General features: G+C 38.9%; 1 protein-coding gene across 4 annotated transcripts in view; it reads right to left on the minus strand.

The window, feature by feature from the left end:
- The window catches only part of gpc6a (glypican 6a), a 253302-nt gene that overhangs the window by 9659 nt on the left and 215699 nt on the right, over positions 1-27944 (minus strand). For 3 of the 4 annotated variants that reach the window (XM_037095505.1, XM_037095506.1, XM_037095503.1), the window contains one exon: positions 25704-25733. The exons of the other annotated variant lie outside the window; for it this stretch is intronic. In XM_037095505.1, the coding sequence (XP_036951400.1) occupies positions 25704-25733 (30 nt within the window). The remainder of the gene's footprint in view (positions 1-25703; positions 25734-27944) is intronic. 4 annotated transcript variants of the gene reach the window in all.

The following is a 27944-nucleotide window of genomic DNA, read 5'->3' on the forward strand; positions in this document are numbered from 1 at the left end:
GGGTGATAAGTGAATCAAGCTTAAAAGCACCAAAGACATACACACAACTCACAGATTTATTACTCCGTTGACCTCAACAGTCCTGTATCATCCTGAATTTTAAAGCATCCATAACTTTTTAACTATATTTTAGCTCACCAGATCCACATCAGTATGCACTCACAGATACCAGCCACCTAAACCCACCAGAATTTTTGCATCAAGATCCTTGAATTAATCAATGAAAAATTAACAAAAGAAAGTGAAAAAACAATTCCTGGATCTGTCCCTTTATCTGGTTTACACAAAAGCCAGCAGGGTTTATTCTGGGCTGAGACCCGTCCTTCATCCAACATACAGACGTAGGTGAATAAACATAACCTCCTTTGCAGAGATGGAAAGATTTCAATAGTGTATTGATTAAAAATGACAGGAAACATTGTATAAACACTTAAATCGTATAGATGAAATAAACAAGAGCACAGCAGCTACTTCTGTAGACGAGTGTGACACATTGGGATTTTAAACATTCATGTGGCAGCAGCAGTTTGAATAGTAGCACAGCCCCTTCTGTTCATTCATTCCATCTGGAGAGAAGTACTGTTGGATGGCCCAGAGTTCTTTTCCTCTCTATTTAGCCTCTTGTCCACACTTTCATCCATATTGTGTTCATCTCTGATTCATACAAGACAGACTCTAGGTTTCAAATTTGATATTTGGCATGAGCGGTCACCCCCAACTGATTCCATCTGGACTCAGCAAGAAGTTTGAGCGAGTGACCAGCAAGAACAGGCGAGAAAAAAAAAAGAAAAGAAAAGAAAAGAAAAACAACTTGGGGACTCAGCATGTGCAGAAGCACAGTGTGTTGCTTTTGTCATTTCGATGTAGTCTGTGACACTTATAAGAACAGAGAAAGCAACAGACTAACAAATCTGGATAGAGAGGGTGAGGCTTTTTTGAGGGGTTTGTTGGAACATCTTAAGGTCTTACTATTCGCGTCACGTTACAATCCGCATTCGTATGACCAATAAAATGGTGATTAACATATGAAAATTGCTACAAATTGTTACATAGAGCCTCTTTAAATTTGTATGTATGCAGCCTATGTACGAATAGAGTGTATAAAAGAAATGCATAAAACAATCGTTAGTTAATAAACAAGTCCAGACTTTTGCGACATGGGAGTAGGATTACATACAGTACAGAACACTTATTCACCTAGAACACTGTGAAATCCTATATAATAGTTTTAACAGAAAGTTGTAGTTCAACTGTTGAGGAAATAGGTCTGTAGATAGATACATGAAAATATGGAAATCAGTCTTATTCCCAAATCTAAATGAAGTATTTTACCAATGGAAAGATAGCCCTTGAAACTGGGTTGTCTATGCAGTAAAAAGACACATATGTCATTAGTTGTCATTAATTGTGTTAATGTACACAGCCGTGACCAGACATTTCCAATAATCCGCCTTCAGCTGTTGTGATTTCATATGTTACTGGAAATCCCAGTAGTATCACACCACAATTTGCTGTTTATCTGATGTAAATAGAAAATGCACGGATGTCTGCAATTCGTTCCCAATTCACATTATCAAGTAAAAAAGAACACTGCCTCATTACTTGGCCACTAGTGGTGTTTTATAGGCTGACATTAGCGACCTTTGCCCCTACACTGCCAGTCTACACTGATATTAAAGGTACCAGCGCCAAGTGTAGCAACTTTGCTGAGTTTTGTTAAATTTTGTTTGTCACATGCCATCTCAGAACGGAACGCAACATTGAAATAAGTCAAAATGTGTCAAACAATGTAACTAAGCTAGCAAGTTAACAACTGAGATATCAGCAAAGTAATAACTGTTTCATGCTAGTTATGAAGGAAAGGACCATGAAACAGCCAAAATCTGCTCACCAGCAGCTTTGAAATTCATCATTTTACATGTTATAGTATCCCTTTTTGTCTGCATAAAAGTGTAAATTTAATGTTTAACAAGGCATTCTGAGCCAGACTGTTTCTGTTATTTGGCTGGTAATGAGACTCAAGGCAGTTCTCTGAGCCAAGAGGCAGTCCAGCACATAAAACCACGTGGAACAACAACCAAAACCCACAGTTGTATGAGATATATGTTTTAATTATGAGCTTTAATGTTGGTATGTCATGTTGGCTGTTTCCATTCTTTTCCAGACTTAATGCTAATCTCAAGCTACCCAGCTATAGCTTCAAATGTACCATACAGAGATGAGAGTTGCAAGACTTTTCTCATTGCTAACAACAATTAAATGCAGAATGAACTATAACATATTTTCCTTTGTGATAAATTAGAATGCAAAAACTACACGAAATGTTGTAAATGTATCGATGCATGCATTATCTACATTGTTTTGGTTGATAAATGCAGTGTGAAAGATTAGTACTGGGACACAATAAAGCCTAAGTGAGATGAAACACAGGTGAGGGCTCCGCTTAAAAGCTCAAGACCAACAAACAGAGAGAAAAAAGATATTATATCCAACATCTATAAAACAAAATGAAGCCAGAAATTGAACCATGTATTAGGCAGGTGATGTATCCATTGTCTGTGTCTGTGTGTGTGTGTGTGTGTGTGTGTGTGTGTGTGTGTGTGTGTTAAAATATATTTCGGCAAGAAAGAGCACAGTCGATGGGTCACAACCTTCACTGTGAAATTCTATTGCTTTCAACAGTGTCGCAATTTTTTCTGTAAATTGTTTTGGGCTTGAACCAATTTCAGCTGCTGAATTCTTGGAGGCTCTGAAAGCAAAGACTTCAGAATATCTGTCTCATACAATTTATACTCATATATTTCACAAACAATAGTCGATTCAATGCAAAGCCCAACGCAGCTATTCTTAATCTTAGTTATATTACAGCCGAACTGCCGAATCAAACAATACCTGGATGAAGATTTTACTTTAACTTTAGAGATGAAACTCTGCTCTGTGTAGAAGTTACCTGCTGAAGTCTTCAATCAGGTGTAGCAGCTGTTGAAGTTCCCCCAGGAGTTGTAGGCACAGTAATATGATTCTGACTTGTCAACTTGCTTGTTTGTCACAATCTATTGTATATCATATACATATTTTTCACATTTTGATAATAGAAGATATTTGCATTTTTCTGATGAAAGCAATCAGTGTTTTTAAAAGAAAACCTGACTGCCGATAACATAGATACATCTTTGGCTCTGATGCATGTTATCTGCAAATAAACTAATAAACATAGTTATCAAATGATTGTAGTGGAGTAACAAAACACCACACTTGCCTCTAAAATGTTGTGGAGTCAAAGTTTAAAGAAGCAGAAAATGGAGATGCTCAAATAAATTACAAATACCTCATAACTGTGCATAAGTATAGTCAGTAAAGTACTTAGTTACAGTCCAATACTTGTACTTCCAAAAGCAACAGTGAAACAGTGAAAACATTAAAAAAAAAATAAATAATAAAAATTAGGTATACACAACAGCAATACACCAGCAATTATTCATTACAAAACTAGTTTATTATAACAAAGTAGAATTTTATATCACTTTCATACAACAAACCCTGACTTTAATTGAATTTGTTTGACAGCTGCTCCTCCTACTTATTAATTTGTTAACTTTATAGCCACCAGTATCACAGTTATCTATTCACATGTTCTCCTTCTATGTTTTCCACATTTTGACTGTTGCACTTGGGTATAGTACAGGGATTATTAAGTTTAACAGCTGACACACTTTATTAGCAGATCAGGTTTCATACGTTTTTCATAAGTGATAACAGTTTGGTGCATCTTTCTGCATATGACCTGTTAACACATCAGACACAATGTGTGTACGCCAGACTTGTTGGAGGTGTGTTGGACTCCTGCTCCTGCTTAACGATATATCATATTAACAACCTGTAATACATCACAGCAAAGGTTCACTCAAATACATTGCAAGCACATTAAAACCCCTGAAGTTTTACGACAGTTTGTTGTACCTATACAGTTTGTGTCTACATGAATGAAAACATGTCAGCTTTTAAAAACCACTGGTTTAACTGTTGCTAAATACAGGTATTTTGAGCCAAATCATGATGTTTTCCTAACCCTTACCAATGTTTTTTGAGAGTAGCCTGAGCAGAGCATAAGGACCGTGTTGTGATAAGTTAGAAATAGAAAATGCAACCTACAAAATCTTCATGTTGCAATGAACTACTGCACTAGGCAGTTAGTTGGTCTGGCATACAAATGAATGCAGTCTTTTAGTGCAGAGCAGACAAGGACACAATTTGATACATTCATTAAACTTATGCTCTTAAGATGCCTTATATTTCTCTTACAGCCCCATACAAGCCAAATCCAAAGCTTGAGATGCCCGCTGTGCTTCCTTATAATTGCTCACCCATGAACAGGCAATCACTTGTTCGGGATGAGTTAAATCTGTTGGTTATGCCAGCTTTAAATGACAGGCACACTTTGTATGTTGAGGCAACGCACAGTTTGCTCAGTGGTCAGTTCAAGCTGTGGGACTGGCTGCTCTGCTGTTTGAGGCTGGTGAAGAGAAAGAGCGAGAGCTATCAGATTAGCTCTTCCAAGTCGTAGGTAATAATCCAGTGAGCGGCAACACTTATTTATCTGGGTTTTGGCTACAAGCCATAGTAGCCTGTGGTCCATTCAATAAAGCCCTTGCTGCATAGAGTAAACACTCATACAGTATAAATTAACTCTACTACTTGAGGGTGCAGAGAACTTGACAGGTTATATAACCACTTTTCATTATGCTAAATATTTAACAGCGTTACACATCTGCATGTACCAGCTGTTGTTCTGAAAATTATTCAAAAATTAATTTAGGACAAAAATGGCGAAGTCATCCTTGTGATTATCTTATTTAAACACCTCATTCCTATCCCACCTATACCTTTCATCCTGGAGTCTGACTCATGAGAAAAACTGAGTTTGAAATTGTTTCATTGGATTTACATATTTGAAAGGATCATGTCTCTATGCCCATTTCTTGGACTTATTTTATTGGACTTCTTATACTGGATTTGCTACATTAGTACTGGATCCGTTATAATCCTATTGTATAATTATAATCCCATTGCTGTATTTTGTACTGACTGTTACAACTTTCTGTTCATGTTTCACAAGTTCCACTTTCCCACCTCCCCGCTGTCTGAGGAGGAATTTTTTTCTTCCTTTAAAATGTATCCTCCCAAGGTCTTGTCTTAAGGTTTTGGGGGAATTTTTACCCCCCGCTTTAATAGAGAGTTTATGGTGGGAACTGTTGCTGGTCTGGGCCTGGGAAGCCTGTTGAGGCATTGAAACTGGCCAAAACAAACAAACCTGACTTGACTACAAGATGTACTGCATGTTGCTCCACAGAGAATGTAGTAGTTTTCACAGGTAATGGTTCAGGCATCATTAGCTCCAGTTGAGATGTCTTCTATAAACATAAAACCAAGACTGCAGTAAAGCGGTATTTCTAATTGGCTAGCAGGTATCCAAATACTTATTCCAAATAACTGTACCCAGATAAACAGACTGAACTGGCATTGCAACAAACTTAATTCATTACAGCCTGACATTGTTTTCATATAATCAAAACATGTTCAATCAACTTGGTTACAAACAATCAATAACAAGTGATGTATTTATCCAAACAATGCCATTTTCAGTCACCATAGAAGTTGCTATGACCGCCGATGCATTCACATTCGTACCTTTATATACAATACCATATAGAGATTTCTATAATTAGTGTGATATCATGCTCACATTACATGTTGAAGAGGTGGAGGGGATAACGGTGACTGGAGCTCAAGACAACATGTGCAGGTGTGAAACCACTGGCTATGTTTAAGGAGACCTCAGGACAATTTCTAGCAGAGTTTGTGGTGACCAAAGCAGGTTATCTCAAGCCAAAACATGATGTCCTCATCACCCATGTCACGTGGTTTTTGGGCCAAAACTTAACTAGACCACAAGCACAACATGGTATTGGGTTACACAATGTTAGAAAGAGCTGATATTGCAATATTTGTGTTTTCTGCAGTTTATATCACCACATGACAAGCTAGAGGATTTTCAACGTATCACTGGTTTGTAGAGAACTTATAATGGGGAAATGTATTCTTGAACACATTTATTCTGACTGTTATGGCTGTAGAGGTTATGAGGAACAGTTCTCTTTTTTCATTGAAAATATATGGATAAAAGATCTGACTTACAATGACTTGTACAGCTCATTCCAGATTGTCCTCCTTTTCTGGCAGTGCTTTTTATGCATATCGCTTGCGAGCTCTGTAAGATGATGTAACATTCTTTTCTTCCCACTTTGCCATTTTCCACTTTGTTCTGGGTGCACTTTGATGCTTTGTTCTATATTTTTTTCAGGAATAAAAAATATATCACCAGCAGCTGATTTATACCTTCAATGTACAAATACAAAATCATGATTCTGACAAACATGAAAACAAACACACAAACATCCTCTTTATTCATTCTTGACCCTCTGGTTAAAGTGGAGGCTGTGGTTACTCATTAAAGGTGCTTGTGCACACCAGTGACAGTCAAACAAAGAATCCTGAGCACAAGCACGCACACTTTTCTAAGTGGACAAGTGAACACGTATGCACTCATGTACACGCACGCACACAACCCTCATTATGTCCTAGTTACACTGGGGATTTATGAGAGTGCATACACTGGAGCCTCGGGTCTTAACAGGACATGAAAGGGCCTGCGCCAACAGGATGCCACTGCAGGAGACTGCCCTCACATTTGATGTGGTAATCCTGTCATGGGGACACCAAAGCTGGTTAGGTTTAACACGCTGCTGTGGTTCTGATTCATGATGGCCAACAGCACTGTGGCACTGACAACATAATATAGATCGGATCAGACCATGCTTGTGTATTTTGCTTGAAATTTAAAATTTAACCACAGTAATGTGACACTGATATGGTCCATTCTGACTACTGAGTGACTCGAAACAGGAATATTTCAGATTAATCAAAGACATGAAGGAAAGAAGGAAGGAAGGAAGGAAGGAAGGAAGGAAAGCTCTTATATAAAGATATGTAAATGCATGTATGATTCATTTGGGAATCTGTGCCTATAACAGCAGAGTGCAGTTTGTCACATCTGTATAACATGATGTACAGTCCACATAAACAGTGTCAAGAGTTCAATATCAGCACAACCTATGCGACTGCACAACTACAGCAGTAAACAAGCATTTGTTCATAAATAAATGCAAACATACACACATAAGCACACACACTGTATGGGGGGGGTGAATTGTGAACACAAAAGTCTAACCACGAGTCTTTACAAGAGCGCCGAGGGCAGTGAGTCTGACTCCAGCTAGAATAGTTGCTGCTTTCACCGCATCTGCTGCTGTAGCTGCAGGATTAGATGCAGCTGAACCTTCTGTGTTTCTGCCTGTCTCAATGGTAGCCCGGAGTTCCCTGCTGCACTGCTTTACCTCTAAATAACAGATAATATCACTGACAGGTTCACCGCTACAATGACTGAGATCAGTGATACAGTTTTTTTCTCAGTTGGGCCCATTATACCCATTTGGTTTCCAATTTTGAGATTATACACAGTCACTAGTTTTTGGTGCACCTAGCTCAAAATTGATGCAGTCAGTCCCTCAATAATTCATGAAGGTTATAATGTTCAGTTATTGTTGAAACTGTTTAGAAGAGGTACCTGTGTCCTCAGCTTCCGTTGTGTGAACTCCCATTATTTTACAAAATCTTCAAAACAATACAATTTTAGAGGATAAGACTTATTGTCAGCACTGCAACTTGTATTTAGTGCTCATATGCAGTTTTGTCAATTAGTCTAAATGGTTTGAGGGCCTGGATATGAGGCCCGCTATCCAAACACAACAATGACACTCACATCTAGCCAACACGTTTAATGCAGGATTGTTATGTGTATCAAAAACAGTAAAAAATCGAGCTGTTATAACAAAATTGAAGTCTAGATGAAGACAAACTCTCACAGGATAAAGGTAAGTTTTTTTTCATGATTTTGGGTGGAGGGGGAGCTTTAAAGAATTTTTAGCTTTAGATTTTTTAGCTAGCTTAAAGGGATACTCCGGCGTGAATTTAATCCATGGTCTAACACACCGTGACATAGTGTAAGACCCCTCCTTGAGAGATAAAGTTTTCCTACCGCTAGCTTATATAGTTTTAGCAACCTCAGAAAAGACTGTAAGATGACAATACAATACAGTATACGCCTCCAACCAAGAAACCGCCAACAAAAAGGCACAAATAATGATCAGAACAGCACTAAACTTCAGCAACAGTACAAATAGGGTCCCAGCACATAGTTGGAGGCATCAAACATCTGCTAGCTTTGCAGTTAGCTTTACAACTCACCACTCTCCTGCAGCACAGCTTGTTGTGGGGAAGCCCTGACAAGTCAATTACCGAGTGCGGTTAGAAATGCTCAATTCCATTCTTTTCCCTGTCAGCTCACGATAATAACTGTTATAAACTGGTAGGCCAGACACATATGAACTTTGGTTGCATTTCCATCAAGTAATACTCATAGATTTTCATCCTTGAGAACTCTACTGCACTCGGTAATCGACTCTCAGGGCTTCCCCACACCGAGCAAGCTGCTGCAGGAGAGTGGTGAGCTGTGTTCTCTTTTCAATAGAAATCCGGCAAAGCTACCAGTTGTTTGATGCCTCGAACTATGTGCTGGGACCCTATTTGTACTGTAGTTGCTTTACAAAGGCATCTCTTCACAGACAGCATGGAGAAGAGGGATAGTAGCAGTGACCCCTAACTCTTCCGATGTGCATATGGCAGATTAGAGTTCTATGAAGATCCTCAAAAAAAACCTCACACTGGAAATTCTGATTTCAGGATGTGGGCTGACTCTATGCCCCTAAATCACCAGTGATTCTGCCATATAGGTTATTTTTAAGGCAATATAAGATTAGAATGAACATCCTTGGTTAAATAAAGATGGATGTTTATAAAGTATATGACATACCTATTGTAATAGTTGTGTATGTACATATATGAAACATGTCTATATGTTGAATTATATTTGGTGATATCTGCTGCTGCCATATGTTCAAGTAAAGAAGACAGATACGTTTACAATACATATAAAAAAAATCATAGCAATGTGTGCTTCAATTAAATTAAAATGTTGTTGTAAGTTCAGCTGAAACACCACTCATTCAGAACCAGTTGTGTGCATCCCAAGTATGACCCAACACCAAATGTGACCTTGTGACAAAATAAAATAGCCTCAAAACCTGCAGTTTCAGTTGCCAGAATACAAAAAAAGTATAGTTTTAGCATTTTAAATTGCTTTCCTTTTGTTTACTGCCTGAAGACTGTATTCAATCTTGGAAGTGGAGTCAAGTGGTTTTTGATCTATCAGAGCATGTAGAGCCCCTCCAGCAATGCATGTTAATGTAGGCACAGTGACTTTAATTAGCCCTTCCACTGGCGAGGTCCACCTGCTTCATTTTCAATTAACAGTCATACAGTTGACTCCAGAGAGCAGTGTTCTAACCTTATTAAAGATAGAGTGAGTTGCAACAATCCAGAAAGGACTGACTCACTTATTTGAAGCAGATTTTTTGCTTCATATCGCAAGCACATTATAGGTACGTACTCTGTCTGTCCTCAAACTGTCTGGTTGTCACAGTGGAAAAAGTTGTGTACAGAGTACAGCCCCGAGTCAAACACTGTGATTCATCTACGCCTCTGTGATTTAGTGATTCTCTGCCCAAGAACACACATTAACTTAATTTACGGTCTCTCTTATTACATTTGAGAGAAACAATGTGATCCTCTGTGACTAACTGTGTTTAAAAAGAAAGTGTTAATCACTGTCAGTCCTGTCAGATGACTCATACAGCAACCACTTCATGGAAGAGAGAAAAATACAAAATATGCGAAAAGGGCCGCGGATGGCACAGCAGTGAAATTGTAGTTGCATTCACAAAAGGGTTCAATAAAAAAAAGATGAACTTTTGATGATGAAACAGGATACTGGTAGAACATGCTACCTTCCCTCCACAGCCTTGATAAACAAAGCTCAGTGCTGATCTGAGTCTAGACAGAGGAACAGCCGCAAAGGCCTTGCAAGATGATTTCAGGGTCTGTTCAGGCTCTGGTTGATTCAGAAGCAGAAAACATGATTTAAATACTAACGATAGTATTAAACTCAACAGAGATTGTAGAATAATGTTCACACTAAGGCGCTGAGGATTTTTGGGGCCCATCACCAATCACGGATTGCTGGAAGCAGAATCGGCCGATACAATCATAATCACCGATCAAAAGGACATTTCTTCACTTTATTGTGATGTATAGCTGTTAGTTATTCATAGCATAGTAATACAATATTTATATTCATTTTATTTTGATAGAGTCAAAGAAATTGGTTCAAACCAAAATGTAAAGTTATTTGTAAACTGTAAATAATTTAGCAGCAGAATTTGTTAATCACAATGTAAAAGTGTCTAATTATAAACTTAGTAGTTAGTAATAGTACTTTTACCTCCAAACTGTACTCAACTAAAGTACCTGAGTACATTTATTTACTGTAAGCTTGTGTTGTCACATTAGTGCAGCTCTGTTCAACGCCTCGTCTTCCACTGAACAGAAACTCTCTGTCCTGCTGTGTGTTTAGCTCTGCTGTGAGCTATTAACCAAACACACCGCATGACTAACAGCTAACTAGCTCTCCACCCGCTGATTTCAGTACAGACTTTCAGTGCCCTCTTGGTTTAACCATCGCAACATATTTGCGAGGTTCTGCCCTTCATTAGTTTGTGACTGAGGGGTTACGGTGGCGCAACACAATTCTTTACAGTGGTTGTAACTAGCGCTGACACAGCATGAGAAGAGCGCTCAGTATTAGTCAGTCGGAGCACCCTTAGATCATGCATTTAAATACTCATGTTTTCTCACCCAGCTTCTAAATATAATTTTAGGTTTAAGATCCTTTTTTTTGGACACAGCGTTCCCACAGAGTCATTTCAGCTTTGATCACTAACTTCTTGGCCGCTGTTAATCTGATCAAACAACAATTAGACACAACTCTATGAAGTAGACTATCTGAGCTTTTGAACCGCTTGAGTAAATTATGAAAAGTCTTAAGAGTTAAGAATAATTTACAACTGACTTAGAGCCAGTGGGTGTATGCAATTTAAAATCAATGGTGCAGACACTACCCACATACAGTATATTTATTATGCCTCATTAAAAATGTGTTTAGCTGGATAATTAGGGCAATAAATAGGGCATGGTAAATTGAATGTTACAATTAGTTGTGAAGTAAGAGTAGGTCATTGGATTATTTTCTGACTGAGCGATACGGCCAGTAGAACATGTTCCCATCCCTGCAATCTGTGTGGGTTCAATAGCATCCTGACTATTTTTTTTTTTTTTTTACCCAACACTGGTTTGAAATTTAGAGCTACATTTTCACCAAGGACTGTTGCCCTCTTTGCATTCCGGGGTCTTTTTAAAAGAGAGGGGGGCTCCTTGATTTTTGTATCTAAGAAGACATGTGAGTTTTGGGATGTGATGTTTCTAACTGTGAAATCACTGATTATCAGAGACGATGAGGAAGATGCTCTGGTGCTAACTAGAGTGCTCAGAGACAACATTTTATATCTGGGTCATGCTATGACCAGAGGTGGCTGTACTTCAGTATACTTTTCAGGTATCCGTAATTTACTTGAGTATTCATTTTTCAGGGGAACTTTTTACTTTCACATTTCAACAAAAATATCAATACTTTCCACTTTTTACATTTTCAGAACAGTAGTGTGGTGCAATTGCCTGCATATTCTTATTTTCTCAGTTTATTGCTGCTCAGGATGCTTAAGCAACCCAAAATGTTGGTATTTGTCCTATGTCATATGTCCTGGGAGTGAGACTCAATAATCAATTATTTTTTTGGTGTGTTTTCACACAGCACAGTCAAGTCCAGCTGATTCTACCTTAAAGTTTAACCTTCTTTAGAGGATATTAATATGACGTGAGGTCCAGTTAACTTTGCACAGAAATGGATGTCATAAATATCTTCAGAGGGATATTTTTGACTCTGTATATTTTTACTTTTGACTAAAAAGTGGAATCAGTACTTCTACTTTTATCAGAATTTGTTTTCATTTCAGCCACAAGCATCTTTTCTTCTACTTGAGTTAGGAATGTGTATTTCCTTTTACCACCTTTGGCTGTGACAAGCATACGGTAGCAGCGAGGTAGCTTTGACAGGGAGATGTCTAAAAGTTCTGTAGCCTGAATCTCTCTTGCCATTACGTTGAGAATATTAACCATGTTTTGCATTTCAGAGACGAAGGAATGAAGTCTTGGTCAGTATAAGTTAATATAAGGAGGCAAGGTTTTCTAGCAGGTGAAAAAAGATCTGACCTCAACTTTTACATTTAAAGTGATGTTATAGGTGATATGTCTAAAGCAGACCCAATGATTGAGGTGCAAATGTGCCTTCACTAAATGTATAAATATGGTTCAGAGGCTGTTTAAGCAGTTGTCGTTTGCACAGCAAAAGTCCCATTTTATTTCTGGTTCAGCTGTCACAACAGGTGAACTGGTTAATGCAATATCTGGCCCTTTTTCCTGATTATGTCTACAGCTAATTACATAATTAGCCGAGGTTCTGTACCATAATATGTCCCACACATCTGTTTATTCCACCACAGGCAATAGGTATAGTTGGTATGCAATTCACAACCTGTCCCCATGACAACTGTTTTACCCAATAACCTTCATGATTTTTACAGCCCAAGCGTGTCAGTGTGTGTGTGTGTTTGTTAGTTTGTTAGCACTCCCTGTAGTATGTGCACTTCAGTCATATATCATTATATCGTACAATCTATAGGATCTTACAGTTTAGACACAGATTCAGTGTGAGCACGTAATGGACAAGGGTAATGAAAAACAGTGACTCAAATCATCAAAATCATTCAAGCTGGCTGGTTTTAAAAAATGTAAATACAAATGTTGAAATTTGAATTACAAAATGAGCCCACATGGATGCACTCAGACAATGTGCACTTGTAATACAGTATCTTATTATTGAGAATAGTCTTTCTTTCTTGCTTATTTCTACAAAGCAGTGAAACTAAATCAAGGACACAGGACAGTTCATTTCAAATCTGCATTATGATGCCAGCCTGTGTCTTATACAGTTTGTTAAAAGATCATTTGTTTTCAGCTGTATTCAGGTTAAAGTAGACGAACACATTCTAAACATTAAGCCTTCTAAATTGTGTCCAGAGTGACATGAAAACAGCAATGTGTAACAGCTCCTGCTCCCACCAAGGTAAACCAACAAGAGCACAAGCACCTGTTGGTGGAGCTCTGGTCCTCTGCCCTGCTCTGGCTGAACAGACTTTTACTAACCCGATACTTAGCTCAGCAGAGCTGCTTCAGTTTCACACTAATATTGATGATTAAATGTGTACACAACACCCATGAACTACCAAGAGGCTTTCACATTTGAAGTGGTCCTTTTCACCTTTGCTCTTCTCTGCTCTTCAATTAGAGTGCCAAATACACTGTGAAACACCACAAATGAATGTTAATATCATGGAAGATGACCTTTTACGATAGTATTAAAATATGGGATACTGAAGAGGAAAATTTCATTTTTAATTAAAAAGTTCATCCCAGTGCCAAAAAATAAAGATAATAGACTTTTGTCCTGCAAAAAATAACACTGGCAACACACTATTAACGGTTATCGAAGTATTTTTGGGGAAGAGAGATTAATCAGAGGAGAAAGTTCTTCTTTGACTTTTGTATGCCTTAACAAACTAAATAAAAAAACTATCTTTGTTTTTATGACTGAATCAACTGTTTAACAAACTGATCTTAAAGGACAATGCAATTTCATTCTGTTTTACTTACTGTTTTTGTATTTGGCAAACTCTAAAACTACATAGTGCCCCTGTGAAGGACCAGTGTGTCAGATTTGTCTGAAACCTAGCGGTGTGGTTACAGGCTGTAACCAACTGAATACCCCTCCACTCTCCCTGCCATTCTAACTGTGTAGGAGAATCTAGGATGGCTGCAAAAAAACAAGAAAGGTTTGTTTTTTGTCCTTTGTGCTGTAGAAATGTTGGTGCAACATGGCTTTGTGGAAGAGGAGACGCTCTCTATACAGATGTAAAGTACACAACAAAATATACACAACAATTCTCACTTTCAGGTGATTATACACCAGTGAAAACACAATTAGGAATGCAACATATCATTACTGCTAGTAGGTAGGCCCCCCTAAATTCTACACACTGGACCATTTGTTTTCCTTGTAACAATAAATCCAAAAATCTTTTGAGTTTATTGCTCAAGGTGAACAACAGACATTGAAGTTATTGAGATCAGCTTCTATGTTCCATGGTGTTTTTATTCTTGCTCAAGAATGAGCAATGTGATTGCAAGGTGAATCTGAACTTGACCTATTAAGACCTCATGATGTAAAAACTGAAATAACTAAAGGCAGCTCAGAATGTTGGGGAAAATAGAGCTGCACCTGTGCCCATGTAAGCATCTGCTGCCCTTTGCAAGTCGTTGGACGTAATAGCTGCTAAGGGACTCCAAATCTGTAAATAATTTATTATTCAGGCAGAAAATCAAAGATGGATAACAGAGGGGTCAACACTGCGATAACAGCTCGATTATGTCCCTGGACGAGCTACAGGCAAATGAAACCATCGCTTCGAGCACCTCAGCATACCTTCCTCTTATGACGACACCTAAAGTACACACACAATAAATTAAAGGCCTGTGTCCTAAACTTGTTTTAGGGTGGTCCCACTGTTGAGGCAAAAACTTAACTTCATCCATCTCTTCTTCAAAAGAACAGAACGGCCATGAATACAAAGAGACACAAAAAAACTAATATAATAAACTGTTTGTATATGTACATGCCCAAACTGCAGCGAGAGTGTGTAATGTGTGAGGCATCTGCAAATCTTCAGAAAGATAAATAAACAATGTTAGGCTTAATTACATCTACATAGTTAAACCTAAATAATATATACTTTTTGCCTTTGATACACTATGTTTACTCTCCCATTGGACTGTTGCGATGAAGCAGCAACATTGGACTTCAAATGCCAAGACTACTGAGCAGTTTTAGTACAGCACATTCATGCTAAACAAACCATGACCTGACTAATGTAAGCACAGATGGAAGTTTCATACACAGCTGGTTTTGTGTCCCATCCCAAGGGTAAACATACTGTTTGGGGGAAAAAAGACTCAGATGACAAACAGATGCTTCTCTGAGAGGTAAAGTTACTAAAGCAACTTTATAAAATGAAAGTTAGATTTGACAAAATTAATGCATGCATTAACATCTGGATTTATGGTGAAAAAGGAATAAATCTGTTTAATTATTCTGTGGTGCTCAGGACACGACACTGGAATATATCCAGTGTTATACATCAATATTAAAACCCAAACCGGATATCATAAAAATATTCTGTTCCACACTTTTATAATTCATGGAATAAATGAGTTTAAATCCCCTGCATGTTGGAGTTAATTAGACTGTTCTTTCTTTCAGAAGACATTAAATGCAGAATATGCAAATGTGCCTAGGTGTAAGGCCATAAATTGACCAGCAAAATGTCCAGTGAATACCACAACAGACTCACACCCCTTCATCAGTACAACACTAATAAACAGGGATGGAAATGAATGAATAATTCACAGTGGGGTTGGCATCAGTATTGATTGACCTTGGGCTAGTTATAGGCATGAACTGAGCGCAATTTGTTCCTTTCTATTCTTCTTAGCTTCTTATTTACTCCAGTGTACAGCCTAATCATCACACAGTGACACCGCATGGGAAAAAAAAATCCTCTGCCACTACTTACAAAATATGAAACAATAGAAGTCCAGTGCCAGTAGTGAAGCACTATCACCACATTCAGCAAATTAAGCCTCATGTCACCTTGATACAAACCTTATGAACCAAAACAGAAATATCACATAAATGGAGCAGATACTGTTGCACTGCTGGAGAGGACAATTTTATTAACTGATCTCATCCAAAGATGAGAGTTATCTAACCTTGAGGATTGACTGCAGAAAAGCTCTAAGTCCTCCAGTTTCTAGGTCACATGGAGACCAACAGGAAGCACTTCATGGTGTTGTGGATTGAACGAGTCTCTCTGCACTGGGGGATTTGAATTACATAAGCGTGGCTAAGATGTATTTTAAAAAAGTAGGAACATCTCCAAAGGGAAGCTGCACCAAATGGTCAGTTCCTTGTTGTGCTCATAGCAGTGGGGTTAGCTTACTTCAGACACAATGGCCCCTGCATTTTGTGATTCAGTGCTTTGAATAATGCACTAAATAGGATTTCCTTGGACACACTGTGGTTTATTTCAGCTTGACTGCCTACCCACATAGATGAGTTTAGCTCACAAGGCTCTGCTATGCTAAAGCAAGGTAAACACCTTCTACCTTCAGGCATATATGCAAACCACACCATGTCAACGGGAAACAGTGGTGGGCTAAACAGCCTGGTGATGAGCAGTGAGGCATGAGCTGAGGCAGATTCCAGTACATGCTGTGGCTTTCTGGCAGCTCCGACTGACAAGCTGCTCAGGGGATACAGCAGCCAGGCTTTGTGGACCAGTTTGGGGCCCATGTTTAGCTTGAGATGGGAAATTTGCACTGCAGCTGAAGATATAATGGTGCCCAGACTGTGTGCTACAGGAGCTGGTAGAGACAGGTGCAAACAAAACCCAGGAATAAAAGTTAAATGCTAAATATGTTTCTGCAAAACCTGAATGGTTATTTATGCTGCACATTTTAATTGTGTTTAGGTTGGATTTTCTACTTCTCTTGGTTAGAGTAAGGAACAGATCATGGTTTTGGCTTAAAATGCCTATTTTGCTCACTACGATCACAAATGGTTATGAAAAAAAGCCTGTTTTGGTCTCCACAAGAACGTCTGGAAATGTCCCCAGGTGTCCTTAAAAATATCCAGTGCTCTGACTCGTACCGCAGTAGGCCATTCGGAAGCCTTGTTGACTTGCACACCACCATCCCATCCACCTCCTGATGTGACAGGTGGCTATTAAGCATATGATGTGAATGTGATACAAATGTCACCCCAGGCCATGTCCGTGGTTTGCAGAAACATTAAGTGCTAACATTATATCCTGGCAACTGGGCTGGAGTTAGTGAGGACTCGCTATGACAGAGGATGTCTCCTTGTTTACCACATGGATGTAGTTTGCAGGTGCAGGTTTTCTGTGAGGGCACAAGCTATGAATAATGGCAACTGAGATGATTACATCCTGTCTGCTGGTGATTTAACAAGGAAACTTTCACTCACTGCTACGCGACAGAGTCTAGTGATTGGTTAATTAGTCAGACAGACTCCAGCTACCGGAAATTCTACAGTCTGTGTAGAACATCACGATGAACACTGTTGGTGGTATCATGTGGCAGGATGTATAAAGTACACACAAACACACACACACATATATATACATATATATGTATATGTATACACAAACATGTACACACAAAGCAAAGATGTGCAACGTAATGAATTGATGTTCTTTGGTGGCCAAGAAGAAATCCTATACTGGCATGTCTCCAGCACCTCTTCACTTGGTTGCCAGGTTTACAGTTCATCATTGAAGTTATGTGGAAACACAAAATCAGTACTGTCCTCTACTTTCAACTCCAAGTGCAATCTGCTGCAACCTGCTAATAATCCGTTATATTTTTGTATCGTGTCTACACAGAGAGGATTATGGTAAACGGTGTTGCAAGGAAGATGTATACTTCACAACAGGCTTTGTTATCTCAGCCATGTTTTTTGAAATATGAGTCCACATGCTTGACATGTCTATGTGGGAGAGACTGTCATCGACACTCTTTAAAAACTGGAAATCTGATAGGAAGTCTTTGTGCCATCTCAGCCAAAAGTTATCAAACACTGTTGATTTTGTCACTACAGAGTCACGCAGCACTCTAATAGTGTGAGATGTGCAAAGACTCCCAGTTCCCAGGCGAATGAGCGGCAAAAGGAAAATCAGGCAGAGAAACTGGAAACTACCACACAACAAAACATCACCATGTTTTTATCATTTACCAGCACATCTCTCTGTAGCACGAACCACACTGTGCACATCTCCTAAGCAGCTGTCCACCACAATAGGTGTCTGGCCCTCTTTTTTTTCTTTTGAGCATAGCCAGGCACACTGAATATGTTTCATTTTCCTTCAGAGCTACATTTTCACTCAATTTGTGTTTTTGTGAGAGACCAGAACATCCATTCACAAAATTAACTCATTGTATGGGATGCATCAGTGGATGTGTGCACTGTTAACTTAGCGAAGCATGGAGTATAGATAAAGGTAAATACAAGATATCAAAGAGGGCAAACTAGTCCAAATAAACTGCTAGTCAGTAAAGCAGAGAGAGGCATGAGTATAATGATAAAGAGACGGAGCTGCCTTTAAACACTGAGGTGTTAGAAGGTGGCCACATTGATCTGTTGTGTCTGTCCACGTACATTAATCCTGATTCATTTTCAGAGACAGGTCTCTGTTGAGTGAGCACGGCTGATTACTCATCAGTCTTTGTCAGTTTTCCATCTCTTTTGACAGACAGAATCACCTCATGACAGACGGATTCATCACCTTCTATTAAGCCATGGAGGTGAATCCTGACAGACCGCCATCCTTTTATTTTAAACTCCCCATTAACAGACATCAAAGGAAGATTTCAAGTAGCCTAGCAAAATGTTAAAATGATTATAGGCTCTCCATCTTAACTTTTAATTTAATTTAATTTCTTTATCGGAACACTGCATTGCCAAAGCTTTAACAATGGGTTTTTCTTCCTGTCTTAATCAACCAGATACAGACATTACATCATGTGACAGTGCTGTTGGGGAAATATATTAATCACCAACCCAATTGCCAGCAAAGAGATTGGTCCAGTATGTTTCTGCAAACCACAGGTGCATTGAGACTTTAGGTCCCTTTATGTTCAGTATTCTATTTTAGGCACAAAAAACACTTAGTTGGTTGTATGTTTTGGATTACAGTATCTGTCTTGGTCACCACAGACAAGACTAGAGTGCTGACTTCTCTTCAGAAATAACTGTTGGGCCTGAAGGGCTGAGTATCATGAAGGGATTTTCAATAACATACAGTTACAGATTCCTTGATTTTGATACTGGTTCCTGACTGATACTTCATAAAATCTGCTGAAACAAAAGATTACATTACAGATACACATAGCTAGCCCGACCCCAACCCAGCAACCAATCAACAGCACTATTAGATCTTAGCACAACAAGCATGCTGTAGGCTCATAGGCTCATTGACTGCTGAGATTACTCCTACAGTATTTACAGAGTGCAGCATTTGTATACCTTAAGGTCGACAGTTGCGCAGTAGAAGAATGAGGCCGACAAAATCAGGAAAAAGACTCCCCCATTTCCTTGTAATACAACCTGATGAAGGTCTAAGTACCAAAACAGTGTTGTCAATAAACTTGATTACAGTGTGCAGGAGTCTTTTTCCTATGGTATTGAAATTTGGTATTGAATTATAAAGCATTTTTTTGATACTCGATATCAAGGCAATTCAACCAGGATTGAAGTTTGATACCCAGTCCTAGTTATTTGTCGCACCAACATGGCTGGAAATTGTCCCAGTGTCTCCTGAAGAAGATCCAGTTGTCTCAAACGTAAAAACATTGAAACGCTGTCTCAAACTGCAGTCAATGGCTTGGCAACCTTGCCTGTAAGTCCATCATCTCCTCAACCTCACTTTAAAACACTGGTGAAGGTTATATGACACATATTGTATAGATGTCAGTGTGGTGTGTATGTCACGTACAACTCTGAATATATCAGCTGTTTAAAGAAACTTTAACTGCCAACATTATATTCTGGTAACTTGGCTGCTATCTCAAGCAATCGCTTGCATATTCATGTCAACGTTTGAAACTATTGTCTTGTTCTACAATATTAACAGACATAGTATGGTTGTGGTGTGCAGACACATACAATATATAGAGCAAAGACCAACATTTGATTGATATGGAATTGATTGATGTAGTTTAATGTCTAGTGTTACAAACTGGAGCACAATTCATAACCTTAATAATAGATTTTAATATCAAGTTCTCAGGTTTAACCTATACTCTTAGATTGTCCAAGGGCCATAGTCATTTTACTTAAAAAAATAAAGTTCCACAAAGAACACACAGATCTTTGCTAGCACAATGTAATACTAAAACCTTAATAGCGCTCACACACTCCAGGACGAAGCTGGTGCTTGAACATTAGCTCAGCATGCCCAGTACTAAATTAGCATTCCAGTGCGATTAACTTGTCTTAATGCTTGTTCTTTCTCTGTGCCTGCTGATCTGCACAGGAATCGTGGCTATCAAATAGAAAAACACATGCCAGAATTTAATTAGAGCTGTAACCAAATCCATTTTATGGCATGATTCATGAATTTCACCAATTTGGCCATGTTACCAATCGCTCATAATTGGCAGTTGTGTCTGCCGTTGCACTCAGCGGAGTGATTTCCCAGTGACTGATTACTCTGGCAGGAATAAACTTTCATTTGGGAATAGGGTTTTCTTCTCCCATTGAGACGCTGAAGAATGTTCAGCTCCGGGTTTCTTTCCATGGATTCAAATTCACAGCGTGTTCTCTTAAATCTCCATAAAACCCCCTTCGTCCTCTCACTATACTGTGGCTACACTAACAAAAACAAACTAAATACTTTAACTTAAAATGAAGATATGTGATGCCTTTCAACACCGAAAATAACTGTGATTGACTGAAGAGCTAAAACACAGATCATTAATTTAACAGTTTTTATTTCTTGAGAAAAAACAGTTGGTGCCAGATCGTTTCCTGGCCCTGGCACTGTGCTGCAGAGTCTAATGGAGCGTGGAGAAAGGCCTGGCCACTGCTAATGACTGATTTACTTTCCTTCCAACTGCATCCCCATTTCAACAGTGTTCAACAACAAACAACCCATTAGAGAGGCTCAAAATATTTAGAAACCAGTCAAATAAATCAATAATGGAATCCCCTCAGGAAATCCATCACATTTTTTCTTTGTGTAATGGATAAATTGACAGTAATGTCCTGTCAGCAGTGTTAGTTCAAGCTGACGAAGAACAAAGTCATTTCAGTCAGAAATGTGTCATCAGACATCTGCTTATCATTTGCAAATGACTGTGGAATATAAATGGTGTTGCACACTCAGGTATGGACTTCTTCTCAACGCTCTCAGAATATAAATAAGTGAATCTGGAACACTTGGTTGGGTTCGGCTCCAGTATCATTTTACATGTTTTCATTCTCTGATGAACAGAATGAAGAGTTTGGTTACCTCCAATCAAGTAGCATTTCACCTTCTGGACAGAGCATCTTATTTTGATGGTAAATATGTATACAGAAGTAAAGTTTTCAATGTCTCATTTTTGAGTAGTGCAATGGTAGGAGTCAACAGCCACACTAACTGAACTTTGAGGGTGTACTAACTGTTGTCATGATACTGGCATTGCAAACTTTTCGAGAATACTTGATTAAAAAAAAAAGAAAATACAACAAACTTTTTGGCTTTGTCAAATGTCTGAACAAAGTTTCATGGCTGGACCAAGGTGGTGCACTAACAGATCGGTAATGCAATGCTGCTGGTATGGCTAAAAATTTAATATAATCAGACACCATACTGTAAATGCCACAGCCTGTTTCTAGTTCAGTAATTTTATATTAACAGATTTAGCAGAGGGTGTGTAGCTGACATTAATTATGCCATCTGTTGGCTGCCAACTATTTTATTTTGATTATTCAAACAAGTCAGTGGGCAAGAAAATAATCACCAACGTGAAATAAATGGTCAGTACTTTATAGAGGAACAGTGCAACCACTCTCTGACTCTAAGAGAAGCTTTCCTTTGAATTAGAGGGAGAAGGTCATTCAGTCCCAGTGATGAATCAGCATCACACAAAGATAGATTTCATTGTAAACACTGTATGGCTATACCATTAATATACATTATACAGCATCACAAATCAAATTAGGATTCAGTTGTATGGGAGAACAGACCAGTAGTCTCACTTAACTTAAGAATCACAGACAAAACAAGATAACGATAAAGAAATAGCACTTAAGAAACGAGAAAAGGTTGCTTTAAAGTTTAAACCAGTGCCACCATCTGATTTATAGTAAGTTTTGTCAACATGAAACAAACAAATATCTCGCATAAATCAGCTACTAGACTATATCAAAACAGACCACTTTTATCTTTATAACATTTCAGCAGTGAGCCGGAGAGGGAAGAGGATTAGACAGCGTCGAAGTGCTTGTATTTATTTCAGTTGTGATCTGAGATGCAGATGAGAGACTGCGATGTTATAGGCATAAACATAAATCACCCAGAAACAGACCAAGACTGAAATGTTACACAAATGTTTTTTTTTTTTTTTTAAAGAACAAAATACTCTAAATATATGAGGAGTAATGATGACTGACAGTTTTATGGCCTTTCACGAACCTCAATGGAAATCATTCTTTAATTGTTACGAGACCCTTTTGCTCCCCGCTGCTATCCCTGAAGCCATTCGCTGTTGTCAATCAAACTAGATCATCTCAGACCAATCCTGCCGCTGAACTGCAACTTTTGACCTTTCCTTCACTCACAAAGCGTGTGTGGAGGCTGGTCTCCGTCACTAATCATGTAATTAGCTGCTCCTTTGGCCAATAAGGCACTAATTACATGCAGATTGTGGGTGTGAATTGAGCAAAGGACACAGGTTTGAAGGACAAACAGACTATAAGGAGGACAAACCTGCATCTAAGGTTTGTAGACTGCAGAATCAGATAAATATTACCGTTATCACCACGTGTATGCAGTACAGCTGTAGTAGGAGCATGCTGCTATACCAAGTTGTACATGTGTAGTTGTGTATGTAACAAATAAAAGACATCAATATTGCACACAATTTACACACCGGGAGCTGGGTTTTCTTGATAAAAGTTTTTGAATGCCTGAAAAATGAACTCTCCCCGCGTGCGTTCTTTCATGGGCAGTAATGTTAATAGCTCCTCTTTTTCAGTCATATTTGTAAACACCATCCAAATGAAAATGCACAACTGGGCTGTATCGCTCATGTCTGTAGACTCGTTACTAATTGCAGTAAGAAACGATCACGTCTGCAACGTCTGTCTGAAGCTGCTGTGTCAAATCCTCGAAAAAGACTTGAAACAAAAGGTCCTCCACCCATTCAGCATGGAATGGTTCAGCTGCCCCACTCATTTTTTATATCCCTTCTTTTGTTGATATCAGTTGAAGCCACTAACAAGATCACTTAACTTGCTTATGTTTTGCAGTAGCTAGTGCATTTGCTTTGTTTAAACAATCATGTTTCTATGCTGAGCTCTTTTAAATTATCAGAATGTAAGGTATTTAGAAACAGTATCTCCAGCTCAGACAAGCTTGCTGCGGGTTGAGCCCAGTCAGACTGCAGATCATTTGTGAACAGCCTCTCAGAGGCAATGAAGACCCTAAGTTTGGCCCTGCCTTCATTAGTCAACCCTTCACTGTTTAAAATTGATCATCATTATCAGGTGAAAGAGTATGATAAGTCCTTTGAATTCAATCAAACAATTCATGGGATTAGTCAAGAAACTGCCATACTGCTGAGCCAGTCTTGCTAGATTGTGAGCTAGTTTTCGAAGAATTTTCTCATTGGCACTGATAAAGAGTATACTGCATTTCCAGATATATTCAAGAGCGTTCAGAATTATTAAAAAAAACATGATTAAAATGATCACAAACAACAACTTGCCAACAAAATCTTTCCAATATTCCTATTGGATGATAATCAGTTATATTCAAAGAATTTAAGCACATTAATGCACAACATCGAGAAAAAAACAAGAGAGCATACTCTTCAGTCTCAACCCACGGCCAAAGTTTATCTCAACATGCACTTGGTAAAAGGCAAACACCGTGGCACTAACCCTATCATTTGTTATTCAAACGTCTCTTATTAAGTCTCTAATTAATGTGTGCTTCAAGTCTTTGAATGGTTACAGAAACCTGAAGGAAACCCAAAGGGAAAATACTAAATTCAACCAGGAGTTGATTCAAACTCACAACCTTCTTTATGTAGCAATAACAGCTCGAACCACTGAACCGTCTGTTTAAATTATTCTCGAAACAGAAAAGAAGAGAGACTGTTTTAAATATCAACCTCAGGAGCCGAGTTCAGTTTCAGATTAGAAATAGAAAATCCAAATAATCCCACCAAAGTGAATAAACAGATACACTATATTACCAAAAGTATTCGCTCACCTGCCTTTACTCATTCTATGAACTGAAGTGCCATCCCATTCCTAACTCATAGAATTCAATATGATGTCGGTCCACCTTTTGCAGCTATTACAGCTTCAACTCTTCTGGGAAGACTGTCCACAAGGTTGAGGAGAGTGTTTATAGGAATTTTTGACCATTCTTCCAAAAGCGCATTGGTGAGGTCACACACTGATGTTGGTCGAGAAGGCCTGGCTCTCAGTCTCCGCTCTAATTCATCCCAAAGGTGTTCTATCGGGTTCAGGTCAGGACTCTGTGCAGGCCAGTCAAGTTCATCCACACCAGACTCTGTCATCCACGTCTTTATGGACCTTGCTTTGTGCACTGGTGCACAGTCATGTTGGAAGAGGAAGGGGCCCGCTCCAAACTGTTCCCACAAGGTTGGGAGCATGGAATTGTCCAAAATGTTTTGGTATCCTGAAGCATTCAATGTTCCTTTCACTGGAACTAAGGGGCCAAGCCCAGCTCCTGAAAAACAACCCCATACCATAATTCCTCCTCCACCAAATTTCACAGTTGGCACAATGCAATCTGAAATGTACCGTTCTCCTGGCAACCTCCAAACCCAGACTCGTCCATCAGATTGCCAGATGGAAAAGTGTGATTCATCACTCCAGAGAACGCGTCTCCACTGCTCTAGAGGCCAGTGACGGCGTGCTTTACACCATTGCATCCGACGCCTTGCATTGCACTTGGTGATGTGTGGCTTGGCTGCAGCTGCTCGGCCATGGAAACCCATTCCATGAAGCTCTCTGCGTACTGTACTTGGGCTAATCTGAAGGTCACATGAAGTTTGTAGCTCTCTAGCAATTGACTGTGCAGAAAGTCGGCGACCTCTTTGCACTATGCGCTTCAGCATCCGCTGACCCCTCTCCGTCACTTTACGTGGCCTACCACTTCGTGGCTGAGTTGCTGTTGTTCCCAAACGCTTCCATTTTGTTATAATAGAGCTGACAGTTGACTGTGGAATATTTAGGAGCGAGGAAATTTCACGACTGGATTTGTTGCACAAGTGGCATCCTATGACAGTTCCACGCTGGAATTCACTGAGCTCCTGAGAGCGGCCCATTCTTTCACAAATGTCTTGTTTCACAGTCTGCATGCCTGAGTGCTTGAATTTATACACCTGGGGCCAGGCCAAGTGATTAGAACACCTGATTCTGATCATTTGAATGGGTGAGCGAATACTTTTGGTAATATAGTGTATGTCACAAACAAGCAATCACTAAGAACTTTGAATAATGTAGTGGAGCTATATGGGCAGGTTGATTAAAACACCACAAGACAGATGACTTGGTGAAAGAGGAGGAATGAAAGGCTTACACTGTGTTGCATTGTCCTCCACACAACCCTCTGGGAGCAGTAGAGAAATGAAGAAGAAAGGGATTTAATTGGACATCGGAGAAAGAGAGAGAGAGAGAGAGAGAGAGAGAGAGAGAGAGAGAGAGAGAGACAGAGAGAGACAGAGAGAGAGAGAGAGCGAGAGAGAGAACAGAAGCAAATAATATCTTTTTGTTAGTGAAGCAAAACATTAAATGATAAATGGTGCTGCTGTAATATTCCATCCACCAGCCTCATCTCACTGTGAGATTCAGCACCTCAAACCACTTTAGTCACAATGAATTTTACTTTAACATCACTTTTAAATCTGCTGCCATCAAGTGTGATCAATGCAAAGATGGGGACCTGCATACAAACAGCAGCGTGACACAGAAAGTTAGTCTGAAGTGGTCTGATAACAGCTGTTATCTCATTTAAACTCAGCTTGGCTAAATATACATAGTCACTTGAGGCTTTGGTGTCCAGCGCGGACTTATTTCAAGTGAGTTGGAAGTCTTACCCTGAGCAACCCAACTCACTTTTCTGAGGGTAATTTTTCTTTTACAAGAGGTTGGCCTGAGAGCATGTACAAATGAATTATTAAAGATAAGGAAACCTGTGGAATTTCTCTAAATGTGCTGCTTCCTTTTGGTATATTTTCCCTGCACATCTTTGGATGTGTATTTCATGAGGCAGCGAGCAGGGTTTGGTTAGATTTTAGAACTTTTTCCACACAACCACTGTAGTACACTTAAAGGGAAAGTCCAGTTTTTTAACCTGAGCCTTGAATTTACATCTTTTGGTGTGTGATTCAGTATGTTTCATACTTACCAAAAGTTTTGTAATTGGTCTGGCAGATTGCCTCAACAGTAAGCCGTAACACAGAATGATCGCCATGTAATCTTTTGGGGCAACATGGACTGTCACAGTGACAGTATGTCCGCTAGAAGTGTTTAAATGTTTTTGCCACTGACCAGCTGACGATGTTTCTTGTTTATAACATTACAGAAATGATTCATGTGGAGAAAGACCTTTTTGTTAAATAATAAGATCCTTTTAAATATTAGTCTTGCTCAAGGAAAAGTCTTGCTCTGAAAACTTACAGAGAGATGATGAAAGAAGTTACCTTTCTAAAGCCAGGCTAACTGCTTAAGTGATTTTTGACAAAAAATTATGTATGAATTGTTTCTATAATATCATCAGACACTAAGAATAACAAACTTAGCACGTCAGTTGCAAAAACAAGCACTTTAAGTAGATTTAACTTTGACAGTCACAGTTGCCCCAAGGGACTTCATTGCAGCCACTGTAGCCATGTTGTGCCTGCCAGCTGAGGCGATCTGCTTCATTTGGTATTTGGTAGTATGAAATATTTTAACACCAAAAAACAAACAAACAAACAAACAAAAAAAACACGTCAATAAAGAGCCTAAGTTAAAAGAATCCCTGAATTCGCCCTTAACAAGTTCAACAATTACACACTGGAGCACTGACCGCTAATGAAGATAAACATTGTCAACATTCACACAGTTTTTAATATGTCTCTCCTGTCAATCAATTTATACAGCAGACGGTTGTCAGCTTAGCCTTTTATTTAAAAATAACAATTATTTGTTAGGAAAATAGATTTCCCAGTTTGACAGAGGATTACAGAAGTGTTTGTTAAAATGATTGGCCAAAGAACACATTGGCCTAACATGTTGTAGTTGTTGTCATGGCCTTCAGTGGACTAACACTTGTTAAAGTGAAAAATCAGTGAATTTGGTTTTGTTTTATTATTATAATGTAACTTTCGACTCTTTCTTGAATTACCAGTCCTCCTTTTGACAGCCACATGACAATAATGTAGCCTGATGTGGAATTATGGCTAAATGTATTCTATATATACTCTCTCTCTGTCTGTATATATGTATATATGTATATACACACACATATGATGTGATATCAATCACAGCAGCATATATTTTGGGGCAAAAGGGGGAAATGATGCAGAAATTTAGGCTACCTGTGGATCAGAGCTGTGGGTGTCATTTAATAACTCGTGAACTTGAGGGCCTCTATGTAACTATACACTAGAGCCCGACGCAGACAGCACTTCCTACACATTGTGTGTCAGCGCCATGAGGTAGTGCGATGGATGTTTTTATAGCTTTAATTATTGTCTCAGGCTTGTCATCATCTTGAAGTTTGGTGGGTGTATTTCTAAATCTGCTTTAGCCTCTTCAGGATTGATTTTTTTTTTAA

The sequence above is a fragment of the Acanthopagrus latus genome, chromosome 4 (genome assembly GCF_904848185.1).
Source record: "Acanthopagrus latus isolate v.2019 chromosome 4, fAcaLat1.1, whole genome shotgun sequence".
Taxonomy (NCBI): Eukaryota; Metazoa; Chordata; class Actinopteri; order Spariformes; family Sparidae; genus Acanthopagrus; species Acanthopagrus latus.